Source organism: Lepidochelys kempii, chromosome 1 (genome assembly GCF_965140265.1).
Source record: "Lepidochelys kempii isolate rLepKem1 chromosome 1, rLepKem1.hap2, whole genome shotgun sequence".
NCBI classification, from domain to species: domain Eukaryota; kingdom Metazoa; phylum Chordata; order Testudines; family Cheloniidae; genus Lepidochelys; species Lepidochelys kempii.
Window position 1 is genome coordinate 232,800,845 of NC_133256.1, and position 22,554 is coordinate 232,823,398.

At 40.3% G+C, this 22,554-nt stretch overlaps 1 protein-coding gene across 6 annotated transcripts in view; it reads right to left on the reverse strand.

Annotated features, from left to right (window-relative positions):
- Positions 1–22,554, reverse strand: part of SOX5 (SRY-box transcription factor 5) — a 547,399-nt gene that overhangs the window by 287,902 nt on the left and 236,943 nt on the right. For 4 of the 6 annotated variants that reach the window (XM_073318355.1, XM_073318336.1, XM_073318328.1 and 1 more), the window contains exon 2: positions 21,530–21,761. In XM_073318355.1, coding sequence (XP_073174456.1) covers positions 21,530–21,760 — 231 coding nt within the window. In that variant the 5' untranslated portion in view covers position 21,761. The remainder of the gene's footprint in view (positions 1–21,529; positions 21,762–22,554) is intronic. The other 2 variants (XM_073318369.1, XM_073318362.1) reach the window with 1 other exon arrangement.

Here is a 22,554-nt window from a genome sequence, read left to right on the forward strand (position 1 = left end):
CACAAAGGTTACAACAATTTTAGAGCCCAATTGGCACATACTGGGATGAGTTTAGCATGGAAACATTTACCTGGGCCTCCAAGAATGGGTGTACCCTTATTTAAAGCGCAATTATAGGCAGAAAGGGGACTATTTAAAATGGCATCATCTCATTCAACATATTTGCTCCCCATGTGTCTTCTGAATCATGTCTATCTGATAGTAAAAAAAAAAAAAGTTTTTGCCAATAAAGCTATCATTACCATTACAAAGTCAGTATAGATATAAAAGAGGGAGCTGCACTCTATTTTGCCACACATATCACAAACAGAACAATCAGTTAAGTACCATTTTCAAAATCTTTATTACTTATAATGATATGAGGGAAAAAAGACAGCTTAATTTTCAAATCCCAGGTTAAGTTTGCTAGAGGCAATTAAAAATATGCATGGAGATGTGTGTGTGTGTGTATATACACATAATTTTGATGTGGACAAATTTCATCTGGAAAGCCATTGCAAGAGAGAAAATATGGGACCGTATAATGTCATGTTTACAGTCATTTATCTGACTATAACCACACTGTAAGTGTTGAGGTCAACTGGTCATGAAGCATGAGCTACACAGTTCTGACTAGCATGTACCACATTTGACTTGAGAGTAAATAAGGGACTGACACTCCATTAACCTTCACAAGTACAATTATTTATCAAAACAGATACAAAGAATTCCCAACAGAAAATGGATAAAATAAGGAAACAAGCAACAAAACTGTTACACAACAAACTGATACTTTGCTGGTTGGAAGCTGTTCTTACTGTCCTAAAGTCTTCAACTGCAATCATCCTATTAAAAAACTCTTAACTGGTGCTGAAGAGCTATCCCTCTTCACACACACTGCTCCCTGGGGCAAGTTCTCCAGCCAGTTTTATAGCACAGCAATTCCACAAGCTCATTTTAAAAGATCTACCTTTTTTTTATTAAAATTTCATATTTCTTTTGTATTGTTTCTTTTCCTCCTCCACCATTCTGCCAGTTAATGCTACAAGGCAAATTCTTTTCTGAAGTTTAATGTACTTTTTGTAATAAATTATATCCTATATTTATAAGATATTTCATCACTTCATTAAGAGTCATAAACAAAAAATTCCTAGCATCTTAAGACTGGAAGGCACCTCCTGGGTCATCGAGTCCAGTCTCCTGAAATCACAGGCAATCCCATCATTTAATCCCTTTCACAAATTGATCAAGCTCCATTTTAAAACTATCTAGGTTGTCTGATCTACTACTGTTATTGGATGGCTATTCCAGAACCTCACTCCTCTGAAGGTTAGAGACCTTCTATTCAGGAGCGCTCTGACAGGGCCAGCCTTATGTTCTACTTTGTCTTTGGTTCCCACGCGAATCCCTCACCTGCTCAGCACATGACTGTGGCATGGCCTGACCTTGACAATCACTTCAGTATAGAGACTGCTCTTGCTCCATATCAGCATCCACATTGGTCTATATCTACCTGTTCTATGATTCCAGCAGATTTCTGTATTCTCCTCATGGCCCTGAGTTTTATCTGACTTCCCCTTCGAGACAGGATGTTGATCTGTTCATCCACATCTGTCATCAGCTTTTAACAATCTTGATTCTCATTGTGGTTGTTTCCTGTGCCCAGAGACCTTTGTGGCTTAGTGATGATCTTCAGGAATTGGACTGTAGAATGGAAGAGAGGTGGCTGGTGAACCACCTTGAGTTGGATTATTTTCTGCGCAAGGATTTTAAGTTTCAACTGTCTAAGGGCTGTTTCTCTAATGGTATGTCTACACTGCAGTAAAACACCTGTGGCTGGCCTGTGTCAGCTGACTCAAACATGGAGCTAGGCTTGCGCGGCTATGATATTGCACCGGAGATGTTTGGGCTCAAGCTGGTGTCCAAGCTCTGGGACCTAGCCTGAACAGCTACACTGCAATTTTATGGTCCTACAGCCCAAGCCCCACAAGCCCGTGTCAGCTGACATGGGCCAGCTGTGGGAGTTTTACTGTAGTGTAGACATACTTTACCAGTAACAGCTGGCTGAGGAGTTGATCCATATCAACTTAACTCTTGCCCCTCGTACTCTAGTTCTCATCCTTATCTCCCTTTTGCCTTAAATAACACACCTTTATTTCTGTTGTGGGCTGAATTCATCTCCAGCCCGTCTCAGATGAATACATGAGAATGCGGAGGACTTGAGAATTCTGAAAGAGATAGTAGTCCAGGGGAGGGTCTTCTCTTACCAAGTGAGCCAAAGCATGACAAAGTGTGAAAGCCGCAATTCAATATAACAATCAAATTCTATGACTGCCAAATTTAGTGGCTACCAATAAAGCAGCAGGTTGATTTGATAATTCCTTGATATATATCTACTTGGAGGGTTTTTTTAAATCCTTAAGATGTAGGAAACCACTATTCTAACTACAATAAATACCTTCTCATTTGGTTTACTTTAGACTATTCAAAGTCAATATGGGCAGGAGATCTGGTGTTTGGGTTTTAGATCTTGTGTTCACATCGTTTCTCACATATAAAAATGATTCTGTTTAGAAGTCTGAATAAGTTCCAAAGGGTGATGATAATCAGAAAAGTGACTGTGAAAATGATATCATGTGGTCAATTATTTATTCCCTCTTAATGACTTCCAGATCAAATTTCTTCAGTGTAAAGGTAAAAGACATTTCCACCCCCAAATACTAGCTCTGGGATCTGACTCAAACTGTGTTCCTCTGCCTTTTATATCATTGCCATTAAGAGAGAGCCTGCAGTCAGACTTGACTGACAATTCTTTAAATGTGCAAGGCAGAATAGAATCTAGCTTATTGTTCCACAGATATGCACTCAGAGCTCTGTAATGCTAACAGGAGTAAAAACTCGCTTTTGCCAGTGAAGTAAGCAAAAGACAATATACAAGCCTCTCTTCCTCTGAAAAACTTACCACTGCTGAAAATGGTTGTGCTGAAACCAGTCCCTAAAGGGTTTGACCATACATGCAGACAGGACCAAACTGTGTTCAGCACCATTCTAGAAACCATGGCTGACCCTTCTTGCCCCTCTCTACAGCTGCAATTAAACCCTTTTTCAGCACCATTTCAGCTGCACCTGCTGCAGACACCCATCGTAAGCAATGGGTAAAGTTCCTAGTGAAGACAAGGCTAATTTATCATTGTATTACAGTAGCAGCAGAGGCTCCAAACAGGATTGGGACCCCATTGTGCTAGGCACTGTACAGATTTCTAGTAGGTCCCTGCCCTGAAAAGCTAGAGGGAATAAATCTGTGGAGTAAAGAAGTAACATTTTGCAATACTTTTTCTTTGCCTTTTTAAGGCCCATTGTCATTGCACAACCATACTGTTACTTACAGATTTTACTAAGGCCAAGCTACACTACAAATTTTTGCCATCGTAGACATCAGTCGGGAGGTGAAGAAGTGTGACCCCTGCGTGACAAAACTGTGCTGGCAAAAGCCCCTAGTGTAGATGCAATGATGTTGGCACAACTGAGCTTTTACTGTTATAAGCTTATTTTGCTTGGACAGGCTGGAATATGCACAATTCACAAAAATCACAATTTTGCCAGTACAAGCTGCATGCACACTAGGAGCGCATTGCTGGTATAGGACACTGGTATAGCTATATCTGCAAAGTGTTTCTCGTGTATACACATGCTGCCACACACTACTCCCCATTCACCCAATTATAAGGCTGTTTTTCTTAAAATTTCCCACTATTGCACTACCATTAGTGGCATCCACATTGGTAGTACTAATATACGTAGGTGACTGGCATTGTAGTCCCTATGCTGTTTAGCTCTGGTCAGAGCAGATTTAGATGACAAAGCAATCACAATGTGGGTGGCTGTCAGCAGTCTAATGCACCCACCACTAAAGTGCACAACAGTAGGAAACTGTAAGAAAAATGTGGAGACAAGAACTATTCATATAAGACTCCTATATACAAAGGTCGGACTCATTCCGTAAGGGCTGTATAGATCTGTTCCACTGTATGCATCCGATGAAGTGAGCTGTAGCTCATGAAAGCTTATGCTCTAATAAATTTGTTAGTCTCTGAGGTGCCACAAGTCCTCCTTTTCTTTTTGCGAATACAGACTAACACGGCTGCTACTCTGAAACCTGTCAAAATAGATTTGTAAGGGACTCATTCACTAAACTTGCTCAGGATTTCTTGGTTATGTTTTGTTTTGCTTTGTTTTGTTTGTTTTTTTTAAAAAAATAAATCAGTAGGCTTGGGCCATCTTCCAAAGATGTGATTAGGTAAGTTTCAAGCCAAACCTCTCAAGCTTTACTCATGAGATAAGTGCTAAACAATGCACCAGATTCCTGAAAGCTTTATAGATTTACTTAAAAGAAAAAAAATCTGATTCAGCCAACACATTAAAAATCAAATCAGGCAGTTGGGAATCTGTTTTTGAGATTTGGGAAATCTGAATTTTTTTATTTTCTGAAATGTTTCAAAAGTCCCTTCTTTCATACTGTGCTTTGTGGAACTCAGCTTTCAAAAAATCTTTTTTTTCCCCTGCTTGATTTCAAGCAGTATATTTCTCATCACTGTAGGAGGTGTTTAGAAAAATGTATTTCTTCCCTCCCTCTCAACCCCTTTTTTTTTATTTTAAAAGAGCGACTTTGGTTAGCTTTCAAAAACTCAAAAGCCATCTGGAATTTTTTGCCAAAGGTTTGGCAATTAAAATAATGTTTTTCTGGTTTTTTTTTAAATTATTTTTTCTCTCTAAAAAGCAAAAAAGAATATAGTACTTGACAGCATTGGAAACTGAAGTCCTCTATTTATCCACAGAAGGACAGCTGAAGGGTAACCGTTCCCAGAATACCTCACACTCAACCCTGTGTCTCAATCCTGACATGCAGGTACTATAGCACTTCCAGGGATAAGAGGGGATTTCTTACTTATTAGTCCTTGGCCACTCTTCTAGCAAAGGTACCAATTAGTGGCAATTGAGCTAGTTCTTGGGTACATGGACACATTTCCTACCTGAATTAAATTGAAATAACCAACTTTTTTCACAAGGGCCATCAAACAACTATTATATGACAATACCTTTTGGCCCGCAGAAATCACTCAGATACTATGTTAATGGAGACCATGTAAGTACCTAAGACAGACAGATTTAAAACTTGTGACCATGAGGTGACAGCCTCCACAGCCCATTATCAAACATATATTGTAAATATATATGTTGAAGCAGTGATGAAGCATTCAAAACTTGGCCAACTCTTCATTTTCTAATGTTTATTTATGTGTGTATTTATTTATTTATAAAAGATGGAAACTATTCCTTGCAAGTGCGCATAAAGACCATGTGACTTAGAACTGGAAAGATCAGTAGCCTACCTGCTAATGAGAAACTTGCTACTAAAATGAGTTCATTAGCTTTCATTTTTGCTTGCTGCTGATCGATTCATGAGCCACTTGTGCAGGCTCTGTAAGCAGTACATGAATTATCAAATATATTGATTTCTAAAAGGAATAAATTAGGAAGTCAGTTATTACCATCTTCCCAGCATACAAGTCTAGCCAAATGGCCTTCAGAATTCCTCCAATGAAAACAGAGCTATGTTTGCAGATATGCCATTTCTCAAAAGGCAAATACTCTGCCTGCAATCTAGCTTTACTGGCATCGTATGGAAGCAAGGAAAAACCTGCTTCAAAAAGTGTTATGAAGAAAACATACCGTACAATATGCACAGTTTTGCATAAATCTGCATAGGTGGCAGCTCAAATAAATAAATAAATGAATCAACAGTAAGGAACAATTGTGCATGGCCAGAAGTGAACGAGACTAGATGACTTAAGAGTTCTTTTTCCATCTCAGATTTCTACAATTCCATGACCTTGTTCATATGATCTATGGAGTGAAAACTCTGGCACCCCACAATCAGTACTAAATTTTAAAAATAAAGGTTTTTTTTTTTTTCTTTCCAACAAGTGTACTTGGCAATGGATGCACAAACCCTCTTGAATGCTAATTAGCAAATGTATCATCCAATAGAAAATGCAGCCATAAAGTCATGATTTTCAGCATAATGGTCCCTAATGTAACCAAAACCACCCTGACCAAAGCATCCTCTCTTGCTCATTATAAAGTATGATAAAAATTAGTAGCTTGCACTTGTAAGGCACCTACAATCTGAGAATACCAAGCACTTTATAACATTGTATCTCAGTAATGTGCCCAAGGCCACATAGACCCTGATACAAAGTATATGAAAGACAAAAGCATTCTTCAGTGGGCTTTGCATCAGTCGCATAAAGGAGTCAATGAACAGAGCAAGTAATGAGTGAGAAACAGAACCAGAAAACCTGGTCTAAACATGAGCTGACATTCTCTCTCTCATCATGACAGTCCACTGAAGAAGACAGGAAGATGGGAGGTCGTCCCCTGCCCACCCCCTTGTCCCATTTTCCTTTAGAACAGAGGTGGGCAAACTACAGCCTGGAGGTCATATCTGTCCCTTCAATCGTTTTAATCGAGTCCTCAATATCCCGCCGAGAAGTGGGGTTTGGGGCTTGGCCCCGCTCAAGCCGGGGAGCAGGGTCGGGGGCTTGCCCCACTCCACAAGGCTCCAGGAAGCAGCGGCACATTCCCCCTCCAGCTTCTACACGTGGGGCAGCCAGGGGGCTCCACACGCTACGCCCATTCCAAGCACCGCCCCTGCAGCTCCCATTGGCTGGGAACCACAGCCAATGGGAGTTGCAGGGGCGGCACCTGCAGACAGGGCAGCGCACAGATCCATCTGGCCGTGCCTCCGCGTAGGAGATGGTGCGGGGACATGCTGCTGTTTCTGGGAGCTGCTTGAGGTAAGCGCCAGCCGGATCCCAATCCCCTCCCATGCCCCAACCCGCTGCCCAGCCTTGATCCCCCTCCTGCCCTCCAAACCCCTCGATCCCAGCCTGGAGCACCCTCCTACACCCCCAACTCCTCATCCCCAGCCCCACTGCAGAGCCCACACCCCCAGCCAGAGCCCTCACACACCCCAACCCCCAATTTCATGAGCATTCATGGCCCGCCATACAATTTCTATACCCAGATGTGGCCCTTGGGCCACAAATTTTGCCCACCCCTGCTCTAGAAAAATGTCAGACCTATGGAATGGTCATTCCCCATCTCTCCACACCCTTTCTCAGAGAAATGTTTTGTTCTAAATCCCCTCATATACAACAGTCTAACACAGTAGTCCAAATAAGCTTCAGAACAATCCTCATCCCCTCACCCTTCAATAAAAACAATGGGCCAGACCTTCATTTTCTGTAAATCATCGAAGCTTTTCCAGAGAGAGCTATGCCAATTTATCAGTGGAGGTGGTGATGGAAAAGTAAGACTTTCTCACTCCTAAATAAATGCAAGTTTAGGAAAAATAGGAGAACAATAAGGGGTTAAAATGAACAGACCAGAGAATATTGCCTAATCCCAGTTTACTGAGAGGACCTGTCATTTTTTAGAAAGTTGTCCACACAACAGTTTAATATTCTACACCAAAGTGGCTATTAATCAAACAACAAAGGCTCAATTAACACATAGCTGTTGTCACCTGGATGTTAAAAGCCTTTTTTTTTACCCCTTCTTTCTCTTTCTCTCTTTCTTTTATGCTACATCCTAACCCAAATGTGCCTCAGGGCTCTATGGGGAGTGGGGAGGACGGGACTGGGGAGATTGAGAAAGAGAGAGAGAGAGAGTCTTAAATACCATCTCTCCTCTAGGCAGCAATTTCCACAGATGAAGAGGTCACCACTGTTTAACAGTGTGCTGCCACGTTAATTTAGTATGACAAGATAAAGCAGTAATCTCTGCTCGAAGAGGCTGTAAACCGCCTGCTATCCAGGGACATGCTCGAGTCGATTTGCACTGTATATCACTTTGTACAATTGCCGTGACAAAGCCCCCTGAGTTCTCTCATGTAAATCTCTCTCTCTCCCTCTCTCAACTTCACTGCCAGTCAGACAGCATCGGATCTGTGGTAAGCTATGCAAACTTAATGTCTTACGCATGCCAATGGACCCAAAAGCCCCCTCCCCCCAAGAGAAGATGTTTAGGACTTTGATAATCCATTGATCCCACTTCCATATCGGCTTGTATTTTTCAATCTGTCATGTTAAGTTGTCAGAGGGGGCGATTAAACCGATGTTTCATGTTCCGAGATTTGCGTTCCTGGGAATGATAGTTTTCAAAGCCTTTCTTGCTAGGTTCTGTTTAAAGATTATCCCTAAGAAAGCTGATGTGAATATTATTACTGGCATAAACCTGGTAATAAAACCATAAAGTGTTTTAGGTAAAGACATTTTAGAGATATTCAGGGTTATAAACATAAGAGTTTAATGCTGGATAGAATTTGGAGGTTTTTTTTTTTTAAACCCTGTCAGCTGTGTAGTTTTCTCTGCATGAAGCAAAAACACCATATGTAAAAAGGGGAAAAATCCTAATGTTTCTATGTAAAATAAATATAATTATAGAATCACTGAAGAGGGCATAAGAGAACAATGAACACTGTAGTTAGAATGAAATCAAAAGAATAGAGAACATGTGGTGGTCGTCAGGAAGCAATAAACTCACACAAAATATAGTAACAGATATTTAAAGTAAACTAGATAAGAAAATTACCCACTTCTCCAGGAGTGTGAATAGCTAAGAATTAAAAATAGGTATTCTGGTCTGGTGAGTTGACTTATATTGGAATAAATTGCAACTCTCATGTGCCATTTTGCATTTCTAGATCATGTACATTTTAGAGTATGTCTCTTCTCTCCTTCACATCTTATTTGTGTTGCTTCTCTGCAGCCTGTGGGCATGACACAATTTACAGCAAGATGTGCCAAAAAGGTGAGCTATTGTAAAAGTTTATAGAGCCAAAAGATAAAGCTGTGTACACATATGTGCACACACAGAGCACTCTGGATTAAACACAGATCAGGAAGTAAACTAGACTGCAGCACAGCTGACAAGTAGTTGTGGATAAGGCTGACAGTTATCACGGTTTCATGACTAGGACGCTATTCAATATATTTAGCTACCTATGGCATTAGATTTTCAAAGTAACACACTACAAAGATAACCGGTAAAATGAGATCAATTTCTGAAGTCAGCATGATGTACATACAGTGTGTTGTCATTACAGGATTCAATTTTAAAAGAAAGCCTGACATTCACTAAGGCCTCTGTTTAAGCAAGTCACATGACTAACTAAGCACATGAATAGCTTCAGATTCTACAGGTTTGAGAGACTTTTCCTATATTTAAAATGTGGAAGATGACTGGAATCAGTCTAATCTCTCAAAATGGGAAAAGAAAAACTTTTCAAAGTGTGACCTCTATAAGCCATGAGCCATTATTACTGATCTCTGGTTTATGCTGCTAACCAATAACAATATGAACTGCAAATTGCATATTTGCAGGTAAAATCTGTAATTTGAACTTTATATTGTTGTTAGCTAGGTAAACAATTTAAAATTTGCTTTAACTGAATATCCAATGTTAAAATTCTCTTTCCGTGGGCATCACTAGACCTAGTACATCTAGTTTGCTAGAATATTCATGAAGAGCAAATTCAAGATGAGCTCAGACACAGTCAAGTGAATCCATCTACAACATTTGAAGGAATATTTGCATAAAAACATACTAGTTTTTGTGGTATTAGTCCGGCTCTACTTTGCCCTTACTATATAACACCTGTTATTCAAGAATCTCCACAAGTCTCTAATTGCTTTGGAAACATTACTTAAAGCTCACAACACTGTGCACAATTGCCATTTTACAGATGAGTAAACTGAGGTCCTGAAAAGTGAAGTGATTTGCCAATGATAATTCAACAACTGAGCCACAAACAAAGTCCTAAATCCCAGCTCCCGGCTTCACGTACTAGATTACAATGGACTCCTAGAAAAACTGCCACTTTTTTATTATAAAACAGCATTTGTATGCAGCACTATAGCTGCTCATGGTGCTTCATATAGCAGATAAAGACATAGGTCCTGAACCCACCATAGAGAATGTAAAGTCAGAAAGCTACACCCACATGATGCCCCAGTGAATTCACCGCAAGCTATCAGCTGCGGGATCAGAGCTATAGTCTTTACCCCAAAAAGCTGATCGTGTCAGCTGACCACAGTAAGACACATTGCACGTCGTTCACAAATAACGTGTTTTCTGCAGTATTCACTGGGTTCCATTTTTAACTGTACATGCTGACATATACAACAATCCTGAAAATCTTGGAGGATAAAGTTTAGCAACTTCATTTCAATAATTTAAAAATTCATAAACTTAAAATTTCATTCCTGTACGAACAGACTACAAAGTGGGACCAAAAAACAGCCTTCTACTTGGAAAACTGTCAAAGGCAGAATGAATTCAGTATAAATTCACAGTTTATGAATGAATGATGCGAAGAAGAGGGAAATCACAGACACTATCTAAAAAGGTAAAAAATTCACCACAAACTCTGTATATATGAAACCTTATCTAACAGGTGACAAGTCCAACCCTAACACTTAGGAACTCAGGCAAGTTTAGGATTTTTCACTCGGAAGTGCAGAACGGTTGATATTTCTAGTATAATGGAGATAATTTTTCAAAAATTATCATATTTATTTACAGTAGAACCCACTATGCGCTAAGTAACTTCCAAACACTCAAGGGATCGCCTTGACTAGGAAGAAAGGTCATGGCTGGCGTCATGTTGGTTAATGTTAGCTACCATGATGTTAGCCACAATCTCTTTCCTAGTCAAGACGAGGCCAAGGAGGCCATTCCCTTTTCCAAATTATATACATAGCCTTAGATTGAGAGTATGTATTCGGATTTCTACAATAATTAAAAGAGAGGCTTTTGGCACCCCTCAAACATATTACAAAAACAAAAACCAATTAAACGTCAGTTTATACATCCAAAGCTATCAAAACTGAACCCCACACCAAACGTAAAACTCCCCTCCTCCGCACCTATCTAAACATTATCAAGCTTTACCCTCTGCCGCAGCCCACACAAATGGATATGCTTTACAGCATGGCATGATGGTCATCAGAGCAGGGGTGCTTGTTTCTGAGTGAAAGCTCACTGCAAAGAATGTTTTACCTTCTAAATAGAAATTAACATCTATGCAGATCGCTATTGTGGAAGTTAGGAATGCGGAGAGTGGTGGTCTCTCAAATAAGAAGGTCCCAAGTCACCTAGGGTTTCATAGGTGAAAAAACAAAGACTTAAAGTCAATCTGGAACCCAACAGGCAGCCAGGGCAGGTCATGGAGCACAGCTTTTGTGTGCTGCCACTGTGAAGCAATGTTTAATAGGCTGGCCACTACATTGTGGAACAGCTTAAATTGCTGTGTTGAGGTGGTATGTAGAGTACGTTGCAGTAATCCACTCCTGAAGTGTCAGAGGATTTTGTCCTTTCTGTAATATCCCTTATTATTTCATGTCATCAAAGCCCCAATTCTACAAAGGGCTCTAGAAGAGTTACTCCATGAGGAATCAAATTAAATAAGCCCCCATACCAGCATAAGGGCCCATGAAGGCACATCTTTTTGCAACATCAGGACCTTAACATTTCAGGAGGAGGAGTGTTTGTTTGTGTAGCACCGCAACACACTTAGGACATGATATAAACAATGGTAATGGTGTTATGTAAAGCTTTTAATGGCACTTGTTTCAAATAATCTGCATAATTATTTTGTTGCTTCTCCTATTGTCTTTGGTCTACAAACAGTTAATTTTGTTTTAAAGCCATCTTTCCCTGAGGCTGGCTTGAGTTCTAAAAGCATGAAGAATGATGTTGAAGTAAACACTACTTTCACAGATAATGATAGCATTGTTTATGGTACTATGGCAAAGTCATCCTTGGTTAAATTAGGCACAAACTCCAGTCAGTTATGTCCAACTGCTTTATTTTGTGATGTTAACTTCACAAGATTCATTGAGGTTGCTGTGCTTACATAACAGAGGAGATGCCTCATCTGCTCACCTGTACTGTATTTAAACAGTAATTAGGAACAACACACTTAACCTCTTTATAATAAAGCAGGACAACAAATACAGGCCAAACAGTTTAGGTAAGGGCTGAGCTTGCCACCAATCCAAAATTTTGCAGGATCCTTCTTGCTTGACAGAGGAAGTTTGGTGTCCTTTCACTTTTAACTAAAAGTGCTTTTTAGTGCTGGTCCACTGGCACTGCAGCATGGCAATCTTTTTTCCATTGGGAGATTGTGCACGTTTTTGGAATTAACCTGCCTAAGTCAGGCATGCACACTTAGGCATGCCCATATTGAAATTTTGAGTCTGTGTTTTGCCAGAGGCCTTTCTTCTGCCATGAAACTCCTATAAAATTGAATAAACCATTTAATCTAAGAATATGATGGAGAGGAAGTTGACATTTCATTGATACACTCAAGACAAAAGGGAGTAGTTAGTTCAAAGGGGGCGGGGGGGGAGCATGGTTGGATGACATGATGGTTAAAGTGCCAGCAGCTGCCTGGAGCCATATCTGTATCAGTGCTCTCACCATTATTACCACTGCTGGAGCTGCAAGTGTTAACAAAGCGAGGTAAATTTAGGGTAGACAGAGTCTAAGGAAGGTTAATTCGTAGGACCTGGGAAAAGGGAATAGGATGGGAATAGGATGAGAAAATTAAAGGGAATAGGATGAGAAAAATCAAGATATAGCAATGCGGGTGGGGGGGGAAGAGGAGAGAGGGTGGAAGAGAAAGGAGTACTCACAATAGATATAAATATTAAGTAGAGAAGTAACATCTTCTTAATAGAGAGTCACATGTTTGGATTAGATCGCAGGGAAATTCCTAAAAGGAAGGTGCTACGGAACAATCACTGTTAGATAATGGTCTTTACTGAGACAGTCTATCAAGTAAGGTGTTCAAAGAAGGGGTTGAGCAGAAATGGGCTTAATGCAAAGAAAAGTTTTGTGTAATGGTAGCAGTAAATGCATTGGAGGTGATGAATGCATCGATTACTATGGCCAGTTCATCATCTGGGAAAATGGGAAGAAATTTTGTTCATGTTAAAGGTGGAGTTCCACATTTTTTACAATGGAAGCTGTCTGGTCATCTAGCTGTAATGATGAGTTAAACAGGACCCCAAGGTTTAGATGTGCTGGGACAGAGAACTTCAGTGTTCCTGGTTAGTTCTTAAAAGCATTACCCTTTTTTCATCAGCATCTCCTCAGACTTCTCCTCAATTTTAGTCTGAGGCAGCTAATCCTCATCCAGATGCTAATCTCCTCTAAACATGGTGACATCCATGAGATGGCATTGGCTGTGTCTGTGGAAAGTAAGATATACAGCCAGGTGCCAGGAGTAGTGTTGGCACTGAAGGCTCTGTCTCACTCTCTCGCTAAGTGAGCTCAGATAGCTGTTGAAGAGAAGGAAGAACAGAATAGATCCTTGCAGGACCACACAGGTGATGGATTTGGGTAAGAGGAGCTGTGGTTCATAACCACTCTCTGGGCTTTGGAGGAAAGGAATGATTGGAGCCATTGTAGCGCTGTACCCGCTACTTCAGCTTGTCACGCACGTAGATCGCAACACTTTCTCCATTGCCATGAAAAGATTATCCTTAGTGCCACAAGGGCTTTCTCCATGCCCTGGTATGAAGCGTCTAGGTTACCAATAGATGTCTTGTGTTGCTGGAGCGTGGCTGTCACTACAGTCTCAATGGGTTTGCCAAGGGATGGGAAGTTAGACATCGGACATTAATTTAAGATGTCCACTTCCAGGGTTGGGTTTTTGACAACTGGAAGGGCTGCTGCTTCTTTTTCTAGGAAGGTTGGAAGGTTTATTTCTTGGAAGGTGTTGATAATTGCTGTTAGTAGTGTGCCTAATTATTCTTCATTGGCTGTCACCATTCAGGAAAGGGACAGATCTGTTTCACAGATGGTGGGTCAACTACTCCTAAGGATTTCAAGTTGTTTGTACCCAGTTCGTTTCTGTATAATTTTTCAGCTACCTAAATGAATCAGGTGTCTGCTAGTATTTATGTGAGAAGTTTAAATGATGGCTTTGTCTAATATTAAGTCATTGAATTGAAGGTTAGGTGTGCCTACAATTGCAAACAATGGATACACATGAGTTCCCGCTGCTTCTATAAAACAAAGGTGTTTACTTTTCAGGGGATTATTTTCTGCTTAACTGATTTCAAATGGACCTATTAAAAATGAGTGCTTTACACTAAGGCTATGTCTACACTACTGACCTTTGCAGTGGTACAGCTGTACCACTGCAGATACAGGTCTCCTGTGCAGCCGCTCTATGCCGGCAGGAGAGAGCTCTCCCACCACCATCATTAAACCACCCCCAATGAGCAGCGGTAGCTATGTCAATGGGAGAGCTTCTCCATCTGACATAGTTCTGTCCACACCAGCAGGTCTGCCAGTGAAACTTTTGTTGGCCGGGGGGATGTGTGTGTGTTTTTTTCCACACCCAACCAACAAAAGTTTTGCCAACGAAAGTGCGAGCGTAGACAGCCTCAGATACTCAACATCAACCTACCATCTCTCCCCCCACACATCACACATGCCCCTCTGATTTTGTGGCCATGAAAACTGAAGTCACCCCTCTGCATAAATTTCAAAGAATCTATAAATAGAAAGGTTGGCTTCAGCTACTTATATTTATCGCTTTAACTACATTTCTAGCCCTTTTTGTTTGAAAGTTATCATTGGAATTTTTTCTTATAGTGATTTTCCTCTGTAATCAGGAGTCACTTATTGTCCTTAGAGACCAAAACAGGCCTTTTGGCTCCTAATCAAACCCTAGCCACAGGTCCCTTGCTTTGGAGATGGGACCCCAGACCAATTCACAGCTGTTGGGGAGGAGCTGCTTCCTTCACAGACTGCTGCCAATGGGCCACCTCAGATTTCAACCTGACTGCCTCTCAGCCAATTATTTTTGCTAGGATAGTACATCTGCTATGAAGTTTAGGTGACCACTGTACACAAAGAGGCAATATGGCCTGGTGGACAAAGCACAAGGCTGGAAGCAAGGGACTCCTATGTGACAACACTGACCTTCAATCCCTCAGTGGCCTTAATTTCTGCCTTAGTTTCCTCATCTGAAAAACGGAGATATTGTATCTGGTTTACTTTCCTCCTCACAAAGGTGTTGTGACAATTAATTCACTGCTGTTTGTAAAGTACTATATAACTGTGAATAGACAGTATGTACAGAAATAAATGAGGGTAGGAATGAAGACAAACAGAGGAATACAGCTTATAACACAGGACAGACAGAGGCTAGTAACTTAAATACAGTGGTGATACTTTGTGTGCTGTACATGTGAAGTGCCCAAAAGCTTTCCCTAGCCCCCTCACTACTGGACCCTATGGATTAAATGGAATTGTCAAGGACAAGGACCGTACTGCGTAACTTCACGAGCTATGTGATCAGTCCTAACTGATTCTTCTGCACGTTTCCTCATTCCTGAAAGCCTAGGGGTAGTTTTCTAAAACAATACAAGTGTAAAGATTGAAAAGATCAAACTAAGATACAAACCTAGAATTATATGTATGGAAACAGCTTTCATGTGCTACTTTGTGATGACATTTATATTGCAATGTTTGTAATAGTGCATTTTCATCCTATGATAAGTATCAATTTCTCAGAAAAAGAGAAAGGAGAAAAGAAAAGACCACCACAAAACCCCACAAAGATGCAAATTTATCGCCATTTTTGCTTTGTTTTAATTGAACTAGGCCTTGTTCACAAACTTGTCCAGTTCTTATAGAAACAACAGTTTATACCTTAAACTATGAAAGTGGGAGTGTATGTGTGTGTGTAATTATGGTAACTACTAACAATTTCATACTGCCACATTGAACATATGACTTTTAAGCTAGCTTTATCTGAATCTTTGTGAATCTATTCTCCGTGCTATTAAATTGAGCACATTCCTCGTTGTTCAAAAGTAATTACACTTTTGTCTAGCGTGTAGGAGACTGCTCTCCCCAAACAATGAAATTCTCATTATTAGAGCAAGCACAATAACTGCACTGGTGTTCACAACACTGTGCATTGTATCATCACAATAACTTATCCTATACTTGGAAAGGTACATTGGAAATCTGAATTTCTCTAAAAGCTCTTTAAAACCCCCCCCACTATTTTCCATAGTATAATTAGGATCCTATTCTGACATTTTAAAAAGCTATACACGTTCTCCCCGCAACTTCTGAGTAGCGGCTTAAGTGCTCTGGCTGCACATTATTTTGACCCAAGAACATTCAAAAAATGTGTGTATAACCACTGATCTACTGGCAAAGCGTAGGCCAAGATGTATGCATGCATAAAGGCAAAACTCAAAAAGAGTATTGGAGAGTGTCTTATTTTTGAGCAAATGGAAGAATAGCACAAAACAATGTGCAGCTTAAGCTTCTTCATTATTCTGATTCTTAATATCATCCAAATGTCTCAAAATGCTTTCCACTTATGCAAGAATCAATTAATTAACTGAAAGCAGTCACTTCTAGGGTCAAACACTGAAAGTATTTAACAATGTACAGCAACATTTCAGGCCAATTTAAGTCAAAAACTTAAGGTGCATACTGGATCCAACTGAAACTGAAGAGGCAATGTAGATTGGCAAATGTAGTTACCCAGAGTGGAATACAACAAGGGCCATGGCACAAACACCCTGATCTTGCCAAAGGATCTTTTAACGTCAAGAGGTTAAAACTCTGATTTTACATCTCACCTACTCTTTGAACAATATTCAAGAAGAAATAGTCTCTACCCTTCTGGAGAAGGATCATCAAAATGTTCACAGTATAGTTTATCAATTACTATATTTTGAATCCTGCCACTTCTTATGTCTAAAACACTGCTGTGGTCACTGCTGGTTCCCATTACTACACTTTGAAGATGACACAAGGGCGCTTTGTATGTATGCATATGCCAACATGAGGCAGATCAATCGTAATTAAATAAAAAAAATCCCAGAACTTTTGTCAGAGAAGGGTCAAATGCTACCAGTTATATTAGGGTACTGCATCTTTGAATGGGGGTTGGCGGGGGGGGGGGGGGAAGTCTTCAAAAGAAATAGAAATGCATAGTTTAGTCATGCAGTGCATTTCAGCTAAGGCTAGTTGGGGGCCTGCTATTAACTTTAAAGGAGAGCCTCTATATATTTTAAGGCAAAGAGTTGGTCTTGTACTTTTTCTTGAGCCTTTGGCTCAGATTCTGACAGTTTACCCTTTTTCAAGAGCATGGACTAGACTTTTCATATTTAGAATTATTTCTTGCTTGATTTTTTCCCTGAGCATTCGTCTTTCACAGTTCTTGGTTGCAGTTACTTTAATTGGGGGAAAAATGTGTTTGCATTTTCTTTTCCAAGTCACCAGGATTTGTGTCATTTTTCTCTGGGATCATCCGGATCTGGATAAAAATGTCTGGAAGATGGATAAATATATGGCTAGTTTCTTCCTCAAGCAGGAGGAAATTTGAGATAGTTTTGCCTCCTCAGAAAAAGGCTTTCTTTGGTTTACGTCCCTGCCTCTCAGATGTATTGTTAAATTCCAAGGAAGATATGGAGATGGAGCTCTCCAACTCCTCTGAAGATTTGGCTGAGTCTAGAAAACTCCCTCCTTCTCTGGGGTTCTGCCTTCCTGTCCTTTGGACCTATGTCTCTACACTGAAGTTCAGAGACAGAAGTTTCCAGGACATGGCCTAGAGTAACAGGGCTTGCTCTTGCTCAGAAAGGCAAATCCTAGGGAACTCTGAGGTCAGGCAGATTCTCTAATGGCCCTTCTGTTGGAATGGATCATCATCTCATAGGTCTTAGGATATCCCAGCCATTGTTCCCTCTAATTTTTGAAAGGCTGTTTGTGCAAAAAATTTCTTCTGTGCAAATTGTTGTGCAAGCAGTGTTTCGCCATGCGCGCACACAGCTTAGAGGGAACAGTGATCCCAGCTCAGGGGCAGTGGAATTGGGGGGCCTAGCACCCTTACATTGGAAATATTCTGCAGGCTCTGCCTGCATATGACTCCTACATGCTGGGGGTTAGGGACAGAGGCAAAAGTGGGACCCAGAGAAGCTTGAATGGGCCTGGAAGAACACAGGACCATCCTTCCTAGCCTGGAGCTGAGTGCCTGCCCTTCCTCCCCTCATACCCCTCCTATTCCTCTGTGTCCCTGTCCCAGCTGGTGGGAATTATAAAGGGAAGCCCAGGTGACAGTGACCTATCAAATAAAGGGAAAAATTCAGCCCCTGCTGAAGATGCAATGGTGAGTGATGAGTAGAAAGATGAGGCATGCCAAGAGGCTCCTTACTCCCTAGGTTGTTCTCCAAGTCTGAGTTTCTTTGCTATTCTTCTTCCATAACCAGGTGCTGGGCAATGGAGCATAAGGAGATGGTGATGGTGGAAAGAGCCATTGCTGTTCACAGCACTGCTCGATAATACAACCCTAGACAATTTCATGCCTGTTCTGGATAGCTTAGCTCTGGATTTACTTCTGCTGGTTTTATCCCCACAGCTGCAAGCAGGCTGTAGGCCAAGCATAAAAAGACCTGGGGACCTTTTGATACTGAAATATCTGTTTTTTCCAGAGCCAAGCCACGAATGTCTCCCATGAGGCACCCACTGAGAGATGAAGCAGACAGCATACAATTTGTTCATGAGGGATGCAATGAGGTGGGAGTGCCTTACAACTTGGGCTTAAGACTGGCTAGATGCCTGGGCAGTGTTGGTCTGGTTGTGCCTTTTAAGAAGGCTTGGCAGAATTTGCTTTTTATTTAATTTTGACAGATTAAATAATTGTCTGAACCCCCCTCCCATAATTTTGTGCACCCATGGGAAATTTAAATCAATAAATAATGTTTTTTTTAGTGACAGTGGATGTTGAGATTCAAAATGTTAAACCTTTATAAACTGTTAAAACACAAATTGTCAACATCACATGTCAAAATATATCACGTAAACATCCTGAACTCAAACTCCAACAAATTCCCAAGCAGTACTTTTCTTACTTTGCCTCTCTGTAAATTTTGATAATTGATGGAAATATTTTCTTGTTGATGTGTGTATGTTTGATGAAAGCAACATTTACTGATTAAAAAATGAATCCTTCCAAGCCTACCTATAATATACTGGAGAGATCTGTAAAAGGTATATCCTGTGAAGGCCATCATACAGCTGTGAAATGAGAACGCCAGGATTACTAGCAGAGTCAGTCAGTGTAGTACACAAGTTGTTAAGGAGCGTGAGACTGCTAGCACTCTCCTGATAAAATACCATTGGCCTACACTGCATGTGTGCACACACCTGGATTTACAGTACCAAATCGGATAGGAACAGTTCAAGTAGTGGAATAATGACCCTTGTAGTGCTGCCAAGGTGAATAGGCTCTATGGGGATAGATACAGTAAGTGCTGATCACACAGGTTAAAGCCACTTACAAGTTGTCACGGCTCTGTGCTCATGTTTTTTCTCTGTGAGATATCAAAGGTGGGGGGAGAGGGGGACAGAGGGAAAGAACAGGGATCATATTACATGTATATTGCTTATTTGCACTGATCACTTCACTCATTGTGCATGAGCTAGCACTTCTTTCACATGTCAGGGCAAAAAAACAACCCCTCTCCCCTGTGCACACACAAGAAGAAACTGCTTCAAATGCACATGCTATCAATACATTCCATACAACAAAACTGTCTGAAATGTGCAGTATAAAAGTATTATTAGATGATACAGTATGTTATTTTGGTGTTCAATTAAGGCCAATGTCTTGCAGGAAGTCACAATAGATGACTACTCTGGACCTTTCTAGCCTTTAAAATAAATAAATCTATGCATGAATAAGTATACAAGTCAGTCAAACTATAGTTGAATGTTTCAGCAATGTCCAGGGAGAACACACTGCGGGGCTCCTTAGAGGACAAGTTATATTTACTCATTTAGGGCTTAGTCCTCTACTATTGAAGTTGGTGGAAGGTATGCCTCTGAATTCAGTGGCAGCAGGAAAAGGCCTTTATATTTGAGAAAGCATCTATCCTGGGTTTAGGTGCTGTACAAGATTGAAAATCCAAACCATAATGCCAAAGAAAATTTTAAAAGACAAGGGATCTCACACCAGGCCAAAATACAACATAGCCCATATGACAGTAAAGCCCAGTGTTCCTTTGACTTTAATGGCACATTAATGAATAACATCTGCACAGCACGTGTGGTAGAGGATCAGAAGCAAGCAAGTTAAAAAAAAAAAAAAAGCATAATAGCACCCCTGAGCAATCTCTCCCACAAGGTTGCTCTCTCAACTTAAAATTGAAGAACAATATAAAATTGAATGGGAAAAAAAAAAGCAGCAAGTTTTTTCATCTAGAAAAGCAGCTCCAGTGGAAACACACTCACTTTCAAAAAAAGGGGTGGAGTGGGGGGATTTTTAATGTAGAGCTTGTTGCACATCTGTAATGAGCTGTAATAGCTTAAATAGAACTATGGAGTTGTCATAGTCTTTTGTGATAATAAACTGACACTTATTGTATCATTCATTTTTTAAAGTTTTCAGATATACTGGACCAAAGGTTATCTTTATTTAAAGTAAAATTGAGAGTGAATGTAGTCCTCCTGAAAGCTGGGGACTAAAGCAAAGTTGGTCACATTTTCACAGGCAAGTGTTGTGCAAATGTCTTCCCAGCATAGATATCTGCCAGTACACCTCAGACCTGGATTTAAATACCTCCCTGATTTTCTACCTCTATAAAAAAAAATTACAATATTCTAAACATGTCAACTTACAATTAATGGGACTGCAATATCAGAGTGGAACATGGGAATGAGCTTTTTGGTTTGTTTTTAAATAAGGACAGTCCTGGGCTTCCAATGGACTTCTAATTTTGGTCAATTGGCTCAAAGTCCATAAGTTGGTTTGGCGAAGCGTACGTATGACTGTTAGTTTACAGGTATGTTGGCTTCTTTCTAAGTGAGGATTTGAACCAAGGTCTCCTGATGTGAAAGGCTGGAAATAAGAAAATTAGCAAATTCGTGTATAATTAACCACCATGTGCAAGACAGACATCAGCAGATCCAACTTCAACTTTTAAAAACAAAATCCAAAGTCAAGTCTCTGTTGCTCTATTTTATCCTTCATTCACGCTCTTGTGCCTAGATGTTCCATAGACCTCAATGTATGCATTACACTCCACATGCTAGGCCAAATATTGCTTTCACTAATGATGGTCTAAAACCAGAGTATCTACTAGTAAATGAACAGATACAGAAATCCAGTGTAATTAAGAGCAAAATTTAGTGCCCTCTGAGCTAAAATAAATGAACAAACTGAGGTGAGCGAAAGTGGAGTTTGATACTTAACAGAATGATTTAGCATTGGCAATGGGGGTGGCAGGCAGTCCAGCTAGGTCAAAACTTTCACATTATTGTAGTATGGTGCGGTACGTGTGACTCTGAACTGTATACTGTATAAAGGGCATATCTGGATGCCAAGCTATTGTAGATGCACAATCAAAGAATGGATGTAAGCACAACAGACCATGAGCCAACCTACCATTGTATTGTGCTGAGAAGTGGGAGTTCTATGGCCACAACTCTCTTGCGTCAGCAGAGAAACTGGCTGAAATTCCTCAGAGCGAGGCTTGTTGGGAAAACTCACATGCAAGGGAAGGTGAAAGGCTGGGAGCCCGTCACTCTCCTCTTCTTCCACTTTCTGTCTGCTTGTCACCATGGCTACCTCTCCATCTGCTTCCCCATACGGAGAGGCTGGTCGCTTGGAAGACATCCTGGAAGGAACAAAAGAGGAGAAAATAATAAAACCTCCAAATAAATCCTTAATGCCGTCATTGTGTGGTTAGGGGCCATTGTAACAGAAATGCCTTTTTTGTGCTGGCAGAGAGCAGGAAACCATCCAAATACCACTGCAAAGCATATACAATCAGGAACAATGGCCAAGCAGGTAGCAACAGAACAGTGCTTGTTTGTTGTGAGAATAATACACTAATACAGCACTCTCTTGTATTCCAGCTTCTTAAACATGAAAATTCACCTAAGAACACTGTATAATTAAATGCAATTCCTTTTTAAAAATACCCATCTAGTTTTACATTTTGCAAGAGCCTATAGAAAATGGATCGTCTCCCAGGACAAACTAGCATCAACTTCGCTTTTAAAGGACAATAATCTGTTTTGTTCTAATGATATCCAAGAAAGTAAAGTAAAAAAAATATCTTGCTTTCAAGCTAAAATTTTTGTGTTTCTAAAGCCACCTATCAAAGTGAAGGGTAAAATACAGTATTGTTGGAAGAAACTTGTAAGGTTCACAAGTCTAGTGTTAATAAGTATCTAAACATTTGGATGAAAATTGGATTCTAAGGATTGAATAAAGATTACCTGTCAAGATATCCTATACTTGCAATTTACAGTTGGATCAGAAATATCATAAGAACACACATAAAACATACATAGAAAAACCACACCCAAACTTTCAGTCAAAACTTGGACCCCCTAAAAAAAAAAATTCACAAAGTAGTACAATAAACTTCTTACATCCTTTTGCATCTCCTGTTTTCAGAGATC